The sequence below is a fragment of the Saccopteryx bilineata genome, chromosome 4 (assembly GCF_036850765.1).
Source record: "Saccopteryx bilineata isolate mSacBil1 chromosome 4, mSacBil1_pri_phased_curated, whole genome shotgun sequence".
Classification (NCBI taxonomy): Eukaryota; Metazoa; Chordata; class Mammalia; order Chiroptera; family Emballonuridae; genus Saccopteryx; species Saccopteryx bilineata.
In genome coordinates this window covers 275,555,318-275,576,357 of record NC_089493.1, presented here as the reverse complement: position 1 = coordinate 275,576,357, position 21,040 = coordinate 275,555,318, and the positions used below count along the sequence as shown (strand labels likewise).

At 50.8% G+C, this 21,040-nt stretch overlaps 1 protein-coding gene across 2 annotated transcripts in view; it reads left to right on the top strand.

Annotated features, from left to right (window-relative positions):
• The window catches only part of ABCC1 (ATP binding cassette subfamily C member 1 (ABCC1 blood group)), a 109,085-nt gene that overhangs the window by 63,435 nt on the left and 24,610 nt on the right, over positions 1–21,040 (top strand). Inside the window, exons 14-20 of one of the 2 annotated variants that reach the window (XM_066274760.1) lie at positions 1,341–1,416; positions 3,546–3,672; positions 6,233–6,409; positions 8,197–8,364; positions 10,323–10,506; positions 17,474–17,503; positions 20,253–20,343. In XM_066274760.1, the coding sequence (XP_066130857.1) occupies positions 1,341–1,416; positions 3,546–3,672; positions 6,233–6,409; positions 8,197–8,364; positions 10,323–10,506; positions 17,474–17,503; positions 20,253–20,343 (853 nt within the window). The remainder of the gene's footprint in view (positions 1–1,340; positions 1,417–3,545; positions 3,673–6,232; positions 6,410–8,196; positions 8,365–10,322; positions 10,507–17,473; positions 17,504–20,252; positions 20,344–21,040) is intronic. The other variant, XM_066274761.1, reaches the window with a different exon arrangement.

Genomic DNA, 21,040 nt, shown 5'->3' with positions numbered 1-21,040 from the left:
TTCTGCTGTCCTGATGACCATCGTCCCTTCCCCCGCCCCCTCCCCACTGAAGGGTACAGAGCAGTGCCAGGGTTAAATTTCTCTGCGGGCAGCCGGGCAGCCAGCGGAGGTTTGGAGCCACGGAGGTTCACAGTTCACTGCAAGCGTCAAACTGGAAAGCCCCGAGGCCTCCAGGTGCTCTGCAGACCTCAGCCCCTCCCTTCCTGTCCTGGTCAAGGTCTCCAAGGCCTTTTGACTTTCTGAGATGTCTGTCCACACCTCCAGGTGCCAGACCCGGCCACCTGTGCAGCTCCTGGCCAAGTCTCATGGTTCACTAGCTGGTCAGATTCAATTGGCTTTTCTTAAATTTCCTAAATAGCACTTTCCAGTTTCCTCTGCGTTCTTTGCTTTGGGGTGGTGGTGAGGGAGTGTTAGGTTAACCAGTAATTTCCTCTCACTGCAAGTATTTGTTTGCTTCTTTGATGTGTGGGAGAATTTATTTCTTTATTTGATAACTGAAAAACACTCCCATCTTATCTCTAGGTGGATTTAAGATGGCTCATAATCAGAGTTAAAATTGTATTTTTAAGTGAGGGACATGGAGTAAAAGGAAAGTAAACAGGGACGGAGGGCCAGGCCTTAGAGTCACAGAGCCCCGCACACAGTGCAGGCCTTGTCTTGCATGGCCCTCTCTCGGCCGTAGTTCCTGCTCCTGCTCCTGTTCCACAGCCGGCTCCCCGACAGTTGTGGCTGAGCCCTGACAGTTGTGGCTGCTGCTTGAGAAACCGCCTGCCGGGATGTCAGCAGGGTGGATGCAGGGAGAGGGGGGGTGTGGGGGATGAGTTTGGAGGCAGCCCTGAAATCCAGTAGTTGGGGAGAGGGGGTCCTGCTTTGAACATAAAGGAAGGGGCCTTGGGGGTGTGGTGAGGGCCAGGGCCAGCCCAGCCTGCTGGAGAGCACCTCTGTGAGTGAGGGTGCTGCCTGTTGCCACTGATCTTGGCTTCTGCTTGGCCCTCCCGGCCAGAGCTGCCAGAACCTCCCAAGGCAGGGAAAGGGAGACCCCGGGAGCCCTGTTAAGTAACCTGTGGGTCCCCCACCTCTGCGAGATGGGCGTCGGGATGGCACAACCTTTCAAAGGCGGAGCCGTCTTGTGGTTTCCTTTTGCTTTCTGGGTCTGAGGCCATCTCCAGAATTCGGTTCTTTAGAAACTGAGATAGATGTAACCAGATAATGCCTAGCAGAAATGTCTAGCCTCTGGGGTTGAACTGTACCTGATTAGGAAAAAAAAGTTCAGAGCCTCCTGCTTACTCTCACTCCCGTGACTCTATCTGTGCTGACGTGTTGTGTGTGGTGCTTTCCAGGTGGCAGCTCGAACAGCATCACCGTGAAGAACGCCACCTTCACCTGGGCCAGGAGCGACCCTCCCACGCTGAATGGGTAAGCCAGGACGTGGAGAGAAGCACAGGGCTGTGGTCACACGTGGGTTCACACTCACCCATTCTCCTGCTTGATGACTTTGAATAGATCACTTTGCCTTTCTGAGCCTCAGTTTACCCGTCTGGGAAATGTATGCAGTCAGTCACTCACTGCTTGGCTCTGGTGAGGAGTTGATGAGAGTATGCCTGGCACAGAGCCTTCCCTTTCATTGTGATGGAAACCTTACACAGATAGCGTTGAGCAACAAAGGGAGGTTTTTGGTGTGCTTAACTCAGAAGGGCCACCTTCAGGTATGATGTGATCCAGGGACTCGGTGCCAGTATGATTCTCTCCACCTTGTCTTTGTTCTGCTTCCCTCCGTGCTGCTTCCCTTTCAGACGACCTCTCCCCTCATGATGGCAGATGGTCCTCATCAACTCCAGGTGTGTACCTCCTATATCAGGAGACCTGCCTGCCTCTGAGTGGCCCAGTTTGGGTCATGTGCCCCTCCCTGAGCCAATTACTTTGCCAGGAGAGACCCAGCATACTGATTGGCCAAGTTGGGTCCCAGGCTGTGACATGGCTGGTGGTGGCAGACAGGCTTTGGCCTGTTGAAAGAAATTCTTGTCGGTTGGGACTTGCTCTCAGGATAGAATTGTTCTCAGTCCTTCCCAGGGCTCCCCAGCTGCCTGGCTCACCCTTTCGCACCACTCCCCATCTGGTACCTTGCCCACAAAGCACCCTGCGTCCAGGGAGTTGACCTGGTTGCCTGGGTAACTAGTCAAGTGCTTCTTATTTTCTTCTGACTGGAAGCCTTGCTCAGTGACTTCTAGGCTTCTTCCTTAATGAATCTCCAAAACACAGGGCCAGAAGGGGCCTTTTAGAGCCCAAATTTATCCCCCATGCCCCTGAACAAATCCCCCCTTTCTGGGTAGCCAAATTGCTGCAGTATTTTATTTGAGGGGAGGGTGCTGGGGTAGGGAGAAACTCCCCAGAGAAAAGAATCTGTATAACTCCTCCCTTGAAAATTCATGGTGACATTGCATGTTTAGGAAGTTTTCCCTATGTCTAACTCTACTCCTGCCTGCTTCAGTTTTAGCTTTTCTCTCTCATTCTACTCCACAACTAAAAAGTATCTGTGCCCTTACCCTTTTCTCTGTTATCCCAACATCAAAGGCTTCCTTGTTCCAGTCTCCCTCACCTACGTTGACTTTTTCCATCCAAACTTCCTTTCTCCTCAGCCTGGAAACATAATCCAGTCTCACCTGGGTGAGCAAGAGCTACCTCACTGGGCCCCGTAATCCATTCCCCTCACTGCACAGAATGATCATTGTGGCCGTGCAGCAGGTGCCCAAGAACTAAACAGTGAGTGACAGCAAAATGACACGGCATTTTCACTAATACGTTGAAAATCACAATCAGCCGTGGAAAAGCACAGCAATGTAGGGAAGCCCAGCAGTGCCCTGGACGTGCCCGCCCCACTGTGGGGGCGGAGTCATAGCTCGGACACGTGTTGTGTGACGGACAGTCTTATTAGTGCAATGTCGAGCTTATTTTCTTGTATTTTGCATACTGGTGTTTGTCAAAGGGCAGTTTCAGTAGAGACCTGTTTCTGAAACTCAAGATTCATCCATGTCACTGTCCCCTTCAAACCCTTCAGTACTGGCCAGCCCTCCCTGCCTCCTCTGTTACTGCCATGCGGGTCCCTGATCACAGCTGTTATTCACAACCTTGGCCTCTTAAGCTGTTCCCAGGTTTCTGTGTCTGCACACACTTACTCTTCCTTCAGAATTCATCTTGTGGTGTCCTGTCCCCCAGGGCCCCCGTGCTGTGCCCCCAGGGAAAGTTAATGCCCCTCCATTCGGCCGATGCTCAGGTCTCTCCTGCTGTCTCCACTGTCTTCACTGTGTGGGCGTCTCCGCACCTGCGCAGTACCTCCCACAGGAGGAAGGTCTCGGAGGGTATCCAGTGAACTAAGTTTGGCAGCAGAAGCACAGGAGGGATTTTCAGATCGTAAGAGCTGGTGTCAGACCTGCCTCCTGCCTCTCTCCCCCTGCAGGGTTAGTTCAGCTCCGGGGGCGGGCACCAGCCCCGCCAGCCTCAACTCAGGTGAGAGCACGACTGAGGCGTAGTGTGTTGTGTCTTTTCAGCATCACCTTCTCCATTCCAGAAGGTTCCTTGGTGGCCGTGGTGGGCCAGGTGGGCTGTGGAAAGTCGTCTCTGCTCTCAGCGCTCTTGGCCGAGATGGACAAGGTCGAGGGCCACGTGGCAATCAAGGTAGGAAGGCTGGGTGAGGGGCGGGGGCAGTGGGGGGAGCTGATGGCCTGAGAGGAAGGTCAAGTGCGATGCTCTCTTTCCTTTTATATGTTCTCTGTGCCTGAGGCAAGAGCAGCGAGGCCCCTCTTCTCCTCTCATTCTCTTTGCTCTTCTCCGTGCCATCCTAGAGACGTGGCATCTGTTTCCTGCTGTGTCCCAGCACCTGGAGGAGTGCCCGGCACATAGTGGGCCCGCAGTAAATACTCAGTAAACACACAGTGCCCCTGGTCTGCTCGCCGTCTCTTCTTCTCTCCCCGTCTCTGCCCCGCAGTGTGTGTCTCGTGGTCTCTATCCACGAGTCTCTCTGGCCTGTTCCGTCCCTATGGATCTCTCTGCGTTATCTCTTTCTATAAAAGTAACAGAACTTAAAATTTTTGATTTATGTCATTGGAATGTGATCTTAGTGAATTCTTTTTAAGGGAACTGTTTAAATGCTGGGGGAACTCTCGAATTCTTAATATGGAGCTAAAACAGACTGTGATTTTTATTGCTTTTAAATACACAAAGTACTTGAACTAAACTGGTGTATTCTTTGAAGAGAGAGGCTAAGAGGCTGCTTTAGTGAACAAATAAGTCCTTTAGAAATCAAGAGTCCTGTTTTGCATTAGCTCATCCCCCGTGAGGGCCTCTTCCTGAGGGAGGAATACTTCCCTCGGAGTTTCATGGACCTCAGTGTTACCTGGAGTGGGGTCTGCAGAAAACTCGCCTTTGGGGTGTTTTGGGAGTAAAGATTCCCCAGCTCAGGCAAGCTTGGAAAACTCTGCATACTCTGATTCCTTCCCTCTTGGAGACTCAGAAGAAACATTAATAAAGTAAAGGCTCTGAGAAGTCCTGCAAGGAGAAAATGCTGTTTCATTTCGGTGAGCCCAGCGTGGCCCAGCATATTTGCCTGCACCTCTTTATTGTCTTGGCAGCAACTGTTGACATCCCCAGGATTCCTGTCTCTTGGAATATGCTTTTGGGGATGCTGGTTTATGCTGTTGTTTTTATTTCAGTGCAAAATCTTTCCTTTGTTGATTATACGATGCTCTTTAGCCTAATAGGCATTAATAGAAAGTATATATTACAGTAGTTGGGTCCAAACTAACTAATAACATCTAGCTGTTGTTCCAGGAAATGTTCTGCCATTACTTTCAAGTCCGTGTTATGGAGTAAGATGAATGGGTTACTGGAAGAAAATTACAAATTATGGTGGGACCCACCCTGCATTCAGCTTCATTAACCCTGGGTTTCCCCACCAGAGCCTTAGTGATACTTGATGCTGGATAATTCTCCGTGGCGGGGCCGCCTGGCGCACTGTGGGATGGTTAGCAGCGTCCCTGGCCTCCACCCACTGGAGCCCAATAGCAACCTCCAGTTGTGAGAACCAAAAATGTCTCTGGACATTGTCAGATGTCCCCTACACGGCAAAATTGTCCCTCGTTGAGAACCACAGTTTTAAAGGAAAGAGCTTTAAATACAAAACTGATGGAGCTGGAATTTAAGGGTGCACCGAGTGTTTGGTTTGACGAGGTTGCAGGCTGATTTGGGACTGGTCGTTTTGCCCTGGTAGGGGAGTGCCTCCCCCTCTGCTCGTGGTCTTCTTGACACATGTGGAAATAGAGACACAACAGCGTTTTGAAATGGACGAGTTTGATATCACAGAAGTCCTATCTTAAATTTCAGCAAGGAAATTTCCTCAAGAAATGCTTTCTTGCCCTGGCCGGTTGGCTCAGCGGTAGAGCGTCGGCCTAGCATGCGGAGAACCCGGGTTCGATTCCCGGCCAGGGCACACAGGAGAAGCGCCCATTTGCTTCTCCACCCCTCCACCGCGCTTTCCTCTCTGTCTCTCTCTTCCCCTCCCACAGCCAGGGCTCCACTGGAGCAAAGATGGCCCGGGCGCTGGGCATGGCTCTGTGGCCTCTGCCTCAGGCGCTAGAGTGGCTCTGGTCGCAACATGGCGATGCCCAGGATGGGCAGAGCATCGCCCCCTGGTGGGCAGAGCATCGCCCCTGGTGGGCGTGCCGGGTGGATCCCGGTCGGGCGCATGCGGGAGTCTGTCTGACTGTCTCTCCCTGTTTCCAGCTTCATAAAAATGAAAAAAAAAAAAAAAAGAAATGCTTTCTTGATGTTCCTAACTCTTTATTTAAAAACAAAACTGTTTAAAGGTCTCCTCTGCTTTTTCCTTTTAGTATTTACCACAACTATAATCAAATAATTTTTAAAATCATGGTAGGAATTTCCTATTCTTGGGATGTTTTGTTCACTGATGGAGCCATTCAATGACTATTTTCTAAATACATAACTGTAATCTCACCAATGAGGATTTTACCTCGAAAACTCCCACTGTTGGTCAGTGTGGGTTCTGATCTCAGCTCTGGCATTTGTTGTCCTTTGTAAATTCGGTTTCCCTCTTGTTGAAACAGTGGGTGTAATGAAAGTCACTTGTGAAGTAGGGCCTTTCTGGCACATGGATGAGCTGGTTGTTGCCTCATTAACGAAGTCTGTCTCTCTGTCTCTTACTTCTCCACTTGCCGTCTAGGGCTCAGTGGCCTACGTCCCCCAGCAGGCCTGGATTCAGAACGATTCTCTCCGAGAAAACATCCTATTTGGCCGCCAGCTACAGGAACGGTATTATAAGACTGTGATAGAAGCCTGTGCCCTCCTCCCAGACCTGGAAATCCTGCCCAGTGGGGACCGGACAGAGATCGGTGAGAAGGTTAGTACAGCTGCAGCATGGTCCCTGTAGGAATCAGTTATTGCTGTATAACAATCAAAAAAGAAGCTCAGTGGTTTATGATGTTAAACACTTTTTCTCTTATTTGTGGGTGTGTGAGTTGACTGATCAGATGGGCCAGACTGGGCTCAGCTGGGCAACTCTGCTCCATGTTGCAGGCCAGCAGCACTTGGCTCCAGGCTGTGGATAGGGCCCCGGTCTGCCCCACATGGCTTCTTTGCTGGGGCCTGGCTGGAGGGCCAGCAGCTCCCCAGGGGAAGGCTTTTCTCATGGGGACAGCAGAAGCCCAACAGAACTAAAAATAATCTGCTGTCCCTTACAGCACACTGTCCTCTTCACATACAAAGTGAATAGATCACTTGGTTGAGCCCAAAGACAAGGGACAGGAAGTGTACTCTGCTTTGTAGTCAAGTGACTGCAGAGTCCCCTGATAAAGGGCACTGTACAGGGAGAAAGATGTGTCAGTGACTCAAATGTCCACAGTCTCCTCCACAACAGTGATGATAATAAATAGCTAATACTGTCAAGCATTTACTCTATGTACCAGGCACTATGCTGCACACTTTATACATATTTTGGTCCTCACAGCCAGCCCATGGGATGGGATTTACTGTTTTCCCCATTTGGTGGTTGCGGAAAAGGCAGTAGGGAAAAGCTAAGTGACTTGACTGTCCTACCTCTGGGCCTTTGCACATGCTTTTCTGCCTGGCCAGCTTGTGTTAACGCTCCCTGGTGGTCACCTGGTTGCACTCGGCACATGCAAATATTCCACAGCAGCACCAAGAGCTTTCCTGTTTGTTTTCCATTCCAAGCCAGGGGCTCCACCAGCTCTCTTAGTTGATGAATGATTTCTTTTATTTGACAGAAATCTGCAGATAAGATTTTTTTTGTTTTTTACTCTTTTCTACTTTTTTAAAAGTGTCTATTTCTGTTACTTGGTGACTCCTAACTCTCCTTGTCTGGGTCCCAGCACAGAAATCTGGAGGAAGGGAATGTGATTGGCTTGGCTATGATCTGGTATCTGGCCCTGGGCCAGAATGCTATGGCTGAAGGGTCCATGCAAAAACACTGTGGCTGCCAGTCCAGCACCTTGGAGCATGGGGTGACGGGCATATCTTAGGAGAGGCTGGACAGGTAACCCAGTGGGTGTCCACTTTGATTCCTTAGCCAGATATGCAAATAACATTGTTTATCTGTCATGGGAATGCCATGCCTGCTGCTCTGTAGTCCATGTCGTGCCCTGGTGCAAATTAGAAAATGGATCCCTTCCTGCTAGTGAGTAGGTCTGGATTCCAGTGCCCCCAGGTTATAGCCCCTTGGGCTGTAGGTGGCTCCACCAGTGAGTTTTCTTATAAAAATGTTAGCTGTTAACAATAGCAACAGTAGTAGCAGCAATAATAATAACATCATTACCACATCCTCTGCCGCCTTCCATCAGACTCAGAGGTCAGCAGCCTTGCCTGTAGCCAGTGTTATTAAGTGCCAGCAGCCACCTGTGCTAAATGCCCGCTCTGTCCTGCGCCGTCTCTCAGCAGCTGCCTGGCGGCTCAGATCTTCTCTCCCACCTGTTGTACAGGTGAGGCTAAATCCCGTGCAGGGACTGGAACCACGTGCGTGCAGGGGCGGTCTCGTGCCCGTGCGGCTGCCCAGGAGGAGGAGGCCGCCGCCCTGCCGGGTTTCCGGCCTGGGTCCGGTGCATCCCAAGCAGGTTGCCCTTTCTGTGTCTTGAGGTTTCCCAGCAAACCCACCTCTGCCACGTGTCTCCCCAGGGCGTGAACCTGTCTGGGGGCCAGAAGCAGCGCGTGAGCCTGGCCCGGGCCGTGTATTGTGACTCTGACATCTACCTCCTCGATGACCCCCTGTCGGCAGTGGACGCCCACGTGGGAAAACACATATTTGAAAATGTGATTGGCCCCAAGGGGATGCTGAAGAACAAGGTACCGGTGGGAGGGGCAAGGCTCAAGGTCTGGCTCTTGCACGTTGGTTACGTGGGAATGTGTCCCTTTCGGGAATCCTTCACTTTCCACACTTTTTTGTTGTTGTTGTTGTTGGACTTAAGAACATTTTCTAATGCTTCCCTTGGAAGCCTTGCCAGAATGGCCATCTTGCTCGTTGTTATGGGGGCAAGTCCTTAGCAACTGACTTGAAGTCATTGCCTCCACATGGCTAGAAACGGCCCCTCTTCCTGATTTAGAAGTGGAGTGGCTTGGTAGAAGGAAATCCCAGCCGGCGATCTCCTGTGACCAGGCGGGCAGCTCCCTACTCCTTTCCCAGGTGACCGTGGGCGAGGGACAGAGGGGAAGACTGCTATAACACTTGAACCCGACAGGAAATGGTTCCTGACCTCTTTTATTACTTTTTAGAGGGTAGGGATACTGGTTCTTTCTTCTCATTTTTTCTGATTAAAATTAACACATGCCCACGGGAAAAATATATGAGATTTAGAAAAACATGAAGAAGAAAAAGAAAAGCAAGTATGTGTCATCTCACAGCCTAGAAATTTTTATATTTCTTTCAAGTCTTTGCTGTGTGTATAAACTTTCTTGATAGGGTTATCACGTCATGCACACATGTAGTGAGCACCCTGCCACTTACTCTTTTGTAGGCATTCCCATACACACCACAAAAAATTCTGTGTGGACATAATTTTAAATACATTAAAATTTTTGGCCTGACCAGGTAGTGGCACAATGGATAGAGTGTCAACCTGGGACTCTGAGAACCCAGGTTTGAAACTCGAAGGTTGCCAGCATGAGCCAGGGCTCAAGAGTGTGCGGTTGCCAGCCTGAGCGTGGGATCATAGATATGACCCCATGGTTGCTGGCTTGAGCCCAGAGGTCATTGGCTTGAAGCCCAAGGTTGCTGGCTTGAGCAAGGGGTCACTGGCTCGGCTGGAGGCCCCTGGTTAAGGCACGTATGAGAAGCTATCAATGAACAACTAAAGTGCTGCAACTATGAGTTGATGCTTCTCATTTCTCTCTCCCTTCCTGTCTCTGTGTGGAATGAATAAAGTGGTCCTTCCTGTCCGGCACCCAGCCCCCCTCAAGGACAGGGGCCAGCAGTCTGCCTGCTCTGTTTTAGCACAGCCCTCAAGCTAACAATGCTCTTTACAGTTTTACGTAATTGGAAAAACATCTGAAGAAAAATAACTGTGTGACATATGAAAATGGCATTAAGTTGAGTAGCAGCGTCCATGAATGAAGCTTTATGGGAACACAGCGGGTTCCTCTGCCTGAACCTGTGTGTGACTGCAGGTTCACTGCAACTGCAGCGCTGGGCGTGGCCACAGCGGCCCAGGGTCCGCAAAGCAGGAACGATTCACCATCCGTCCCTTTAAGAAAAAGTGTATCACTTCATGTAGTTTGGTGTTTTCCCAAACTTTCAGGTCTTAGGTATAAGATAGCTACATCTACAAATTTTAGTTTTTAGAAGAGCGTGGGAGTGGATGGCTACTTGAAAAATGAAGCCATTGCATGCAGAGTATTTTGCATCAGTCATTTTTTTAATTTGTCTGCATGTGCTTGGTTTCCTTCCTCCCTCCCTTTCATCCTTCATACTTTTGTTTAAAAATAGCCTTTTCTTGTTAAACTTGCAACACCCCCACCGTCATTCCCCACCCCACCCCCTTTTGTGCTGTGTGTCACTGTCCAGCACATAGTGTCTTTCTCACGGCGTTCATTTCTCCCCCGACCCTGGGATCTAGAACAAGGATCTTTGAACCCTTCCCCGTTACTACCGCCCCCACCCCCATGTCCTGGCACACGTGTTGAATGAAAACACCCACAGTCTGTCCCAGGTGTGCATCCCTTTCAGACAGGAGCTCCGCCTTCTAGGTGTGGGGTGAGGCCCTCTCACACGGGTGTGCTGACCTGTCCGGTCTCCTCTCTGCCCACAGACTCGGCTCCTGGTTACGCACGGTATCAGCTACCTGCCACAGGTGGATGTCATCATCGTCATGAGCGGTGGCAAGATCTCCGAGATGGGCTCCTACCAGGAGCTGCTGGCCCAGGAAGGGACCTTCGCCGAGTTCCTGCGCACGTACGCCAGCGCCGAGCAGGAGCAGACGGAGCAGGACGAGGGTAGGGTGGCGCCTTGCGGACTCTCCCTGTCCCCTGGAGGTTCCCATCGGCTGCTGTGTGACTCACTGCCGTGTCAGGCAGGGACTGTGCGAGGCCCCCTCGGGAACCGTCTGGGAGGACCATCTTCACCCTTTCAGGCAGAACTGAGGACGGGCCCCAGTGCTTTACGGGCCTGGTCAGCAGACCTGGGCCAAGTCCCGATACCTTTCTGTGATTGGCTTTGGGCCTCCTGAGCTTCAGGTTCTTGTGACAAAAAAATAGGGACACTGATAATTATAGAAGCTGGTGACGTGTGGCTTAACCCAGATGTGAGGGTCAGGAGGCAAGGTGGTTGAGCATGCAGGCTTGGAGTTGGCAGGACTGGGGTTCGAATCCAGCTGCTGCTCTTACCAGCTGTGTGACCTCAAACCCCTTCTGAGCCTGTTTCCTCACTGGTAAAGCAGTAAAACAACAGAACCAACCTTCTGGCATTTGATGTAGATTAACGTGCTACATTACAGGAAGCCTCTGGCATGGTGCTCAGTGCAGGGTGTTCATAAATGACATGCTGTCTCTACGTCCCTGGGAAGAGTTGCCTCTCCTTTACCCCACACCATTGACACCTGCCAGGTCAAGATAGACCTGTCCACTCCCAGCCCCTGCACCCTGTCTCCACTCCCAGGCCAGGACTCTCAGAGCAGGGACAGTCTCAGAGGTGTCTTGAATCCTGGGCTGGGACCTCGCCCTGTCTTTATTTGAAGCAGATACGGCAAGTCTTCTAAGAATCCTGTTCTCTCTTATCAGGTGGTTTAAAAGTCAGAGGATTGGTTTGCAGCCTGTGCAGGGTGCTCTGTGTGTCATCAGCCTGGCTCTCAGTTGGTCCTCTGCTCACCTCTCTTCTCTGAGCTTCGACCTGTGTTGACATGGAGAGGTCATCTGATGGCTTTTCGGCTTTGGTTTCAGCTGTTGCTAAAAAGAGTGGAACTGCACAGAGGTCAGCTGTCCTCCCCTGAGATGCCTCTTCCAGCAGCTAATTCCAGACTTCTTGAGCCTCTGTGGCGTGTTTGTTATATACCTGGTCCCCAAACAGGTCACAGGCAGACTGTGTTCAGGGGCGGGGCTGCAGGGCTGCCCGTTGCATAGCTCCACTGGGCAAAGTTGTCACCAAAGTGTCCGTGATGTGAAGGCAGTGCTCACTGGGGCTTCTCTTCTCCACAGAAGCCATCTTGCCGAATCCTTCTAACAACTCATCAGGGAGGTAGAATTAGTACTCCCAGGTGACTGGTGAGGAAACTGAGCCTTCAAGAAACTAGCCCCTTCTCCGTCGGGAGCAGGCAGGTCTCTCTCTGGGGGAAAGGTGCTGATTACTAAGAAAGCTACTTATTATTCATTGATTTAGGCGTGCAACAGGCATGATTTATGGAGCACCCACTGTGAGTTAAGTACTGGTATTTTCCTCGGTCTGCTGTAACAAATCACCACAGACGGAGAAGCTTGGCGTCACAAATGTGTTGTCTCGCAGTTCTGGAGGCAGCAGTCTGGAAGTCTGAGAGCAAGCGGTGGGCAGCGCGGCTTCCTTCTGAGGGCCGTGGGGGAGTGTCTGTTCCACGCTTCTCTCCAGCTGCCTGCCGGTGGTTTGCTTGAAATCTCTGGCGTTCTTTGGCTTGTAGAAGCATCACCCTGATTTGCCTTAATTTTCACATGGCGTTCACCCCGAGTGTCTGTGTCTAAATTAACCCATTTATATAAGGATACTAGTTATAGAATTAGGGCCTACCCTAGTGACCTCATCTTTTTTCCCCCCCTTAACTGTGGGCAATGGATAACTGACGTAGTAAAATTTGTAGTGTAATAGGCTAATACGAAGCTTCCTTTGTAGACTTTAAACAAATTGTGTAGACAAATCTGATAATATATTCATTTCACGAATGATATTTACTAAGCATCTGTAAACCATGTATACCCTATAAAAACCATGGTACTAATGACCTCATCCTAACTAGTGACATCTGCAAAGAGCTTTTCTCTAAATACACTCACATTCTGAGGTACTGGGGCTTAGGACTTCAACATACGGATTTGGTGGGGGGATATAAGTCAGCCCATAACTGCACTCACTGTTCTACGTTTTGGAGAGACGGAAGCAAACAAAGTCCCTACCCTTGTGGTGTTTAGTATCTAGTGGGAGCGAAAGGCAATAAATCAACAAATATAGATGGTTTTGTACATCATTAAATACTATGAATTTAAAAACTGAAGGATCACGTGCTGGGGTGTGACAGGGTAGCACAGTAGCAACTCAGGGAGGTGGCCAGAGAAGCCTTCTAAGAAAGTGACATGGGCTTCGAAAGGAGCCAGCAGGGAGAATAGGAGAGGAACAGTGTTCGGACATGGAACAGCAAGTGCAAAGCCTCAGGCCTGAGCTCAGTTTGTTTAAGGAACAAAAAAGCAGCCAGTGTGTCCAGACCATGATGGACAAGGGATGGGGTGGGAAGTGAGGCTGGCAAGGGAGTCATACTCCAGAGCCTTCAGGGTAAGGAGTTTGGGTTTGGGTCTAAAAGTTGTGGGAAACCAGTGAATGTCAAACAGCTTGTCTGAGGATACTCAGTGGCTGCAGGTGCGGTTGGGATCTCAGGCCTGTTCTCTTCAGGTTCCAGGCCTCTGCTCCTTCAGGTCTCCAGGCTGCCTGGGGTGAGAGCTCATTCATTACTCAGACTTCAGGTTTGCTGCAGAGGTCCTAGTGGTTTTTAATAAGTGCTTTATTGAGATATAATTCACATGCCATACAGGTCACCCAGTGAAAGTGTATAATCCAGCAGTTGTTTTTTGTTTTGTTTTTTGTTTTGTTTTGTTTTGTTTTATTAAGGGAAAGGCAGGGACACAGACAGACTCCTGTATGCACCCTGACTGGTATCCACCTGGCAAGGCCAGTAGGAAGCGATGCTCTGCCCATCTGGGGCCGCTGCTCTGTTGCTCAGCAACTGAGCTACTTTAGTGCCTGAGGCAAGGCCACCGAGCCATCCTCAGTGCCCGGGGCCAACTTGCTCAAACTGTTTGAGCCATGGCTGGGGAAGAGGAAGAGAGAGAATGAGGAGGGGGGGAGGGAGGGAAAAGCAGATGGTCACTTCTGTGTGCCCCGACCAGGAATTGAACCTGGGACCTCCACACGCCAGGCAGATGCTCTACTGCTGAGCCAACTGGCCAGGGCCTAATCCAGTAGTTTTTAGTATATTCAGAGTTGTGCAATCACCCACAGTCAGTTTCAGAACTTTTTCATCAGCCCTCAAGAAAACGTAGCGTCCATTAGCAGTCATCTTCCTATTTTACCCCAGACCCCCAAGCCCTAGGCGACCACTAATCTACTTGCTATTGTGATAGATTTGTCTATCCTGGACATTTCTATAATGTGGTATTTTGTGACTGGCTTTCTTCACTTTGTGTGACATTGTTAAGCGTTTTCTGTGAGGTAGCATGTATCAGTACTTTATTTCTTTTGATTGTTGAATAATATTTTATTTTGTGAGCATACCACATTTTATGTATCTATCAGTTCACGAACATTGTTGAGTTGGTTTCATGTTTTGCCTATTATGAATAGTGCTGTTCTGCACCCTAGTTTTGTTTTGTTTTTTGTTTTTAAGTGAGAGGAAAAGAGACAGAGAGTTAGACTTCTACATGTACTGGACCAGATTCCCCTGATAACCCCATCTGGGGCCATGCTTTGCCTATCTTGGGCTGATGCTCACAACCAAGCTATTTTTAGTGCCTGAGGCAGAGGTTTGATGGAGCCATCCTCAGTGCCCAGGGCCTAGGCACTTGAGTCAATGGAGCCATGGCTGCGGGAGGGAAAGAGAGAAAGAGGGAGAGAGAGAGAGAGAGAGAGAGGAGGGAGAGGGGGAGAGAAGCAGGTGGACTCTTCTCCTGTGTCCCCTAATCAGGAATTGAACCCAGGACATCCATACTCTGGGTCAATGCTCTACCACTGAGCCAGTGTTTTTTGTTGTTGTTGTTGTTGTTTTTGCCAACATGAGATAGCTGATCCTCCCTTCAACTTTTAAACTCACTGGTTGAATGAGTTTCTACATGTTCACGCTCTTGTGGTTGGAAAGTTCTTCCTTAAGTCTAGTTTACCTTCCTCTTGCTGCAGAGTCTCCTTCCGTGAAACCCAAGTCAAGCCAAGGTCACATGATGGGTGGTGGCTACTTTAGAATAACTGTATTTTACCAACCTGCTTTGTGGGCTATAGTTCAGCAAAAATAACCATCTACAAGTTGACACGTGTGGCTTTAACTGAGTCTTTTTCCCAGAATGAGATCCCTATCCATTTTCTATTGAGGTAAATGGGAAGGTCCTCAAACTCTGTTGGCCACAGATGGCTTTTTTCCCTTCCCTTCCTCCCCAGCTGCAGGAACACTGCCAATGTCTTTTTTTCTTTTTCTCTTTTTTGGGGTGCACATCAGCACTTAATTTGGTGATGAAAATAACGTCCACCATCCTAGTACCCCGGCGTGGTCATTTTCCCAGTTCGGCCACTCAGCTTCCTGCCAGGCAGGACACAAAAGTCCTTGGCCTGTGTCTCTGCAGTGGCCCCTTCTCTTTCTGCCTCCACAGAAGGGCCCGGCGATAAGGCTCAGCGTCAGGATCTAGCCTGGCTTAGCCAGCTCCAAGTGCCAGTGACCTTGAATTTATTTGAACCACATTCTTGGCTCTCCTAAAGGGAAACTTTTTTGCTTTGTTGGCTTAATCAGGTCTGTTTTAGAATACCCAGGCTGAAGGGGGAGTGTTTGGTTTTGGGGGGTTCTTTCTCATTGGGGTAGGAAGGGGGGGGATATAATGGAACCAGGCTTGGCGTGGGGAGATGTCCGTCTCCAGGGACACTCATTATACTGATTTCTAGGAAACTTTTTTTTTTTTTTTTTTTTTGGTGGGAAAGAGATTTACAAATTGTCTCAAAATCTTTGTACCTGAATGGTGAAGAACACTTTGACTCTGGTTTCTTCGTCAGGAACCAAACCGAGAGCCACAGTTTCCACCAGGGAACATTGTGCTTTTCAGGGAAACCTGGCAACACCTGCAGACATGATTGTTGTCACGGCTGGGATTGGCGGTGGGTCCCACCAGCATCTGGTGGGTAGAGACTAGAGATGCTGTTGAACACCCTACCATACACAGCCCGCCCACCGACAGCAGAGGGTCATTCTGCCCACAGGACGGTGAGGAATCCACCCTGTTCCAACGTCGGGCTGCCCAGGCCCCTCCTCATTATCTTGGGAGAAAGACCTTCATTCCGACAATGTATCCACTTTTCAGAACCTTGTTTGAAGTTTCTTATAATCCCATGACTAATTTTTTCCCCCTTTCATATTTTTGCTGATTTTTTTCTTGACTTATTATATATATTATCAATCTTTGCTCATTGTAGACAATAGCAAACAGTAGAAAAGCGCAGAGAACCGGGAGAAAGAACCTCCTTCCACTCTCCCACCTCCCCGAGGGGCGGGGACTGCCTTGGCATTTGGCCTCTTTCCCACCTGTCTCTTTTTCCATCAAATCTCCTGCCCCTCCTTGTCGTCCCCCCTAATATCGTCATAAGCGTCTTCCTATATTACAAAACCCTGCCATAAACACTGAACATCTGCTGGAGAGTCCGTCTGCTGACAGCACATTCCTTTCGGCTGTCCTCAGTGGCCCTGTTTCTTCCTCTTTTGAGTATAAAGAACCTTCAGGACCCAGTGTTGGGGGGGCAGGGTGGGGTGATGCAGCTGGTTACTTCCGTTTTTGGTCAAAAGCGAGGCGTTGACTACAAAGCAGTGACTTGGATCCTTCCCTTAGGGAGGCTTGCCCGCTGGCCCTGGCCCAAGCGGAGTTCCAGAACCTTCTTGAGTAAAGGCAGTATTGCTGGAATAAACAGTGAGCCCGTGAGGTGCCTGCTTGGAGGGCCAGCAGCCGGCTGAGCACACACAGCCCAGGCAGCGCGTCAGGGGTTCAAGGGCAGGGACAGAGCCTGGGTAATCAACTTCACAGCCCCCCCATCTGGTGCCTAGAAACACTCCAGGAACACTCATGCAATTAACAAGTTTCTTGTCTTTGCTTAAAAAACAAAAGAAAACAAAACAAATGAACAAGAATTATTATTTCACAGCATCATTGGTTTTGCCCATTACCCTGCTTCATGTTTCTTCGTGGTGCTTATCACTGCCTGACGGTAAATTCTGATCTGCTGGTTTGTTGATTGTGTTTTTCTCCCCCTGGGAGTTTAAGCTCCATGAGGGCTTTTTGGTCACCTCTGGACTGAGAACAGTGACTGTCCCCTGGTAGGCTATAAATGTGCTGAGGGAGTGATTGGATTACCCCTTGATTATTGCAGTCATGCCCTATGTAATCAGTCTGTATAGGTCTGTGGGCTTTGGACAGTAGCACAGCTGCAGAATACCCCGGACTGGAAGAACAGAGGAGCTGGTTTCATCCAGTTTTCTCAGGGCTGGTTCAGAAGCCACGTTGTGGGTACAGGCAGTGAGAGGGCACCACGTGGCCGATGGGGGCCCCATCTGGCATCAGCAGGTCAGCTCTGCTCGTTCACACGACATCTGCCCATCAAGTGCGTGCAAAGTGCCTGTGGTTTGCCCGGGCCACCTCTGCACTGTCCCGACTGTCACGCCGCCCTGGCATGCTGTAATACTCTTCTTCTTTCCCTCTGCTGCCGTGAAACAGGTGTAAAGACAGAGGTTGGTCTGCTCTCTTTATGTTTAAACACTTAACAGTTACAGCTTTTAGAGAAAGGTGCTGGCCTGGTGCAGTGTGCTTGTCAGGCATCCACCTGGAATGTGTGGGATGGGGAAACTGAGGCACAAGTGCAGCAGGTTCCTTGACCATCCTTGCCCCTCACCCTTAAGAGACGCGTCCATTCATCCCCTCTGGGCATTATGGGGGTTGAAGGAGAGAGTTTGCCTCAGTTCCTAACACTTTCTTGATTCTTGTGACTCCCCAGGCAGCAAAGTGGTGGCCGAGGAGGAGGAAGGTCAGTGACACGCGGGTTAGACTTGCCTGTGCTTGCAGCATGAGGTCGTAGAGGGATTTGTCCTGTTGCTGCATGCCTGGGAAGGGGCCTCGGACGTTCGCCCTTCCACCCCCTTCCATTGTCCATCCAGCAAACGTTTACTGGGCACCTGCTGTGGTCCAGACTTTCTGCTGGGCACTTGAATCTCCAGCTCTCCTGTCCATCAGCTGGGTGACTGTCTCACAGGTCAAATGGCTATGATGAGCGCGCCTTGAAGGAGATCCTGGCACACGGTAGATGGGCACGAATGGCAGCAGTTTGGTTATTACTGATTATTTGATTATTATGCCACTCATACCTCCCGGGCATGGTCAAGACCGTGGCAGGGCCCAGCAGGTGCAGGTGATGCGCCCCTGATGGAGTAACTGAGGTGGCTGTGGGTGCCCAGAGGGTGATGTCTTCTAGCAGAATTTCAGCAGGAAAGGCCACCCCATCTCCCTCGGGTGATATGAAGGCCTGCACTGGCCGCTGGAGCAGACCCAGCCCTCCTGCCCTCTGTAAGCTGTATTGTGTGGCTGAAGGCCCAGGCAGAGGGTCACGGAAACTGACTCCAGCCACTTAACAAAAAGAGTGCTTGCTGGAAGGACGGACACCAGGTAGCTCAGAAACCAAAGGCAGAAATGGACAACAGGACTCGGGAAATGAGAACACTGGGAGAGGGGCTCTGGTGAGGTGACCTTGGGTAGGGGGATCCTGGGGCACCCTGACAGGTCTGCCAAGACCACAGGAAGAGGCAGGGCTAATGCCCTGCAAAGACGACGGATGGAAGGACACGTTCACGTTGCCCTTCTCGGACTCTGTCCTTCCCCTTGTGAAGGAGAATTTTCTAGCTGCCACAATTGGTGCATCAGCCTGTGGGCTAATTGAGTTGACAAGAGGAGGCAGCTACCAGAGGCCACTGTGGGGGCCCTCGTCAGACCTGGGGCTGGTGTCGAGTGAGGAGCAGGAGGAAGCAAAGGTTGAGGGTTACAGAAGGTGGCTTGGGCAGCCAGGTGGGACAGCGGGCTCTCTGAAGCACTTGCCCACAGGACAGGCGTCTCTGGGAGTGTTTTCAGGCATCCCCATCCCTGCGCAGAGAAAGATGGTCAAGGCCAGGCCTGGTGCCAGGTGCCATGCATGTGTGTGAGCACTGGCTGCACGCGGCTGCATGGGAAGTCCTGCCTGTTACACTCTTATTTTTTTGGTTTAGTTTAGGTTTTTTTTTTTGTTTTTTTGTTTTTTTACTAAAAACAAAGATGCTGACATTAAAAGAAATGTTTAAGGCAGTGATTCTCAGTCCTGGCTGTGTGCCAGAATTATCTGGAGACCGTATTTGAAATGCAGAAAATGATAAGCACCACAGTGGTGTGTTAGACTTACCAAGCACCATGCACAGCTCATTCGTCTTCCTGCTTACAGGGTACGTGCTGTTGTCTCTCCCGTTTTGCAGATGTGGTAGTTGAGGCTTAGAGGTTCATTATTTCCCCAATACCCACCGCTGGGAAGTGAGAGAGCACTTCACACCTGACTGTGCTCTAACTCAGCGTGGGGACCCTGTCTCCCTGGGAGAGTCACTGCAGGCGCCTGGGCTGCGCCCTGGGCATCGCTGGGTGGTTGGTTCACAGCCAAGATTGAGAACCATGGCACAGACCTCCTCCCCTCACCCTAGGAATGGGCCCTAGCTTTCTGTTTTTGTCTTCCCATGGCTGTCACCCCAGAGAGCCTGCCTTTTTGACTCTGCCTTTATGCATGTCACATCAGCATGTTCCCAGGGTCACCCTGGCTGCATATTTATCCCCTTTTGTAACTTCTCTCCTGCATCCCTCCCCTCCTCGTCTGGGGTCCTCCCTTCAGAGTCCTATATCTTCTGCTCTCTCATGCTCCCCCCGCCCCAGCCCCAGAGGGAGAAACGAGAGCAGGGCGGGGGCATCCGTGTCTCACTGAGCAGGCGGGAAGATTGAAGGAGAGAATATATTTCAGCACAGCACAGCACAGCACAGCACAGCGGCCCCCACTCACTTGATAAATGTTAGCAGTCACCGTCAAGGGTACAGTGATTAGTGTGGATGGTCGGTACTTCCTTTCCTGGGACTGGTAGATACCCATGGTGGCCATATCAGTTATTAAAATACTTCCTCACTGTTGGGGAAGCAGCCAGAGGTGCAGGTACCCCCTACCCTAGACCTTGAGCATCCTTGATTAGGCAACCAAAGGGTTAACTCGACAGGCTACCCCAGGCACTTGATTGGCTGGGGCCCCTGTCAAAACTGGGTTTTATTTGAGTATCACTCCTGCTTGGGATGCTTGGGGACCAGAGAGCTGTGCCTACCCCCACCTGATCCTTGCACCCTGCCCCCCCCTCCGCCTGATCCTTGCACCCTGCCCCCCCCTCCGCTAGCCAAGCTTCCTGCAGCAGGGAGACTGTCAACTTAACTGGTTTGTACCCATTGCTGCTGGCACAGGTCACCTGCTCAGGCCTAACACCCTCAGCTAATGGGATCCTTGAGACAGTTGCAAACCAACATCCCTGCCCCGAGCGAACTAGCAGTTAGCTCCTGCACCCAGCCGGGAGCCTGCTTCCAGGCCCAGCAAAGTGGGATTTGCTCTTTGAGCTTCCTGAAGGCCAGGTTTTCTGCCATCTCTCCCCAGAGTGACAGGCTTTCCTTGTCTTTGGTTTAGCCTTGGCTCTTGAAACCATGATTGCCCCTTTCCTTTCTCTGTCTTCTGCCAGGATTAGCAGGCATGGGCGGTCCGGGGAAGGAGGCGAGGCAGATGGAGAACGGCATGGTGGTGACGGACACTGTGGGGAAGCAGCTGCAGAGGTAAGGGGTCTCCACGTTCCAGCGTCACATTTCTGCCCCCTGCTTGTGGGGAGAGAGGAGGTACAGGGTGCCAATGACGGACACTGCGGGGAAGCAGCTGCAGAGGTAAGGGGTCTCCACGTTCCAGCGTCACATTTCTGCCCCCTGCTTGTGGGGAGAGAGGAGGTACAGGGTGTCAATGACAGACACTGCGGGGAAGCAGCTGCAGAGGTAAGGGGTCTCCACGTTCCAGCCTCACATTTCTGCCCCCTGCTTGTGGGGAGAGAGGAGGTACAGGGTGCCAACAGCTTGGCTCGACCTACCAAAAAAGGCCTTCAGCTCTCTAGGGTCGTGGAAAGTGCGGGCTTTCTCGCCCCCCACCCCCAATCCTTACAGGAACCTCACTCTCCAGAGCACAGAAGCCTGAGGGGGACCCTGGCACTGTGCCCACCAGGTGGCCCGATCCACACAGGCCTTGTGGTTTAACCACTGGTCTGCACTCTGACACTCAGGTTCCCCTCATGGTGTGGGTTTTTGCTCAAGGCACTCTGCAGGGCCGGAAAGGTTGAGGTGTTAAGAACAAGCATTCGATCTAAAATAGTCACCATAATAGTGACCTCTGCGTTTTATGCATTATTAGGACCTGGGCGTAGTGCCAAGCCCTGTGCAGTCTATTGAACCTGGAGGTAGTTACTGTCACCTTCCCATTTTACAGATG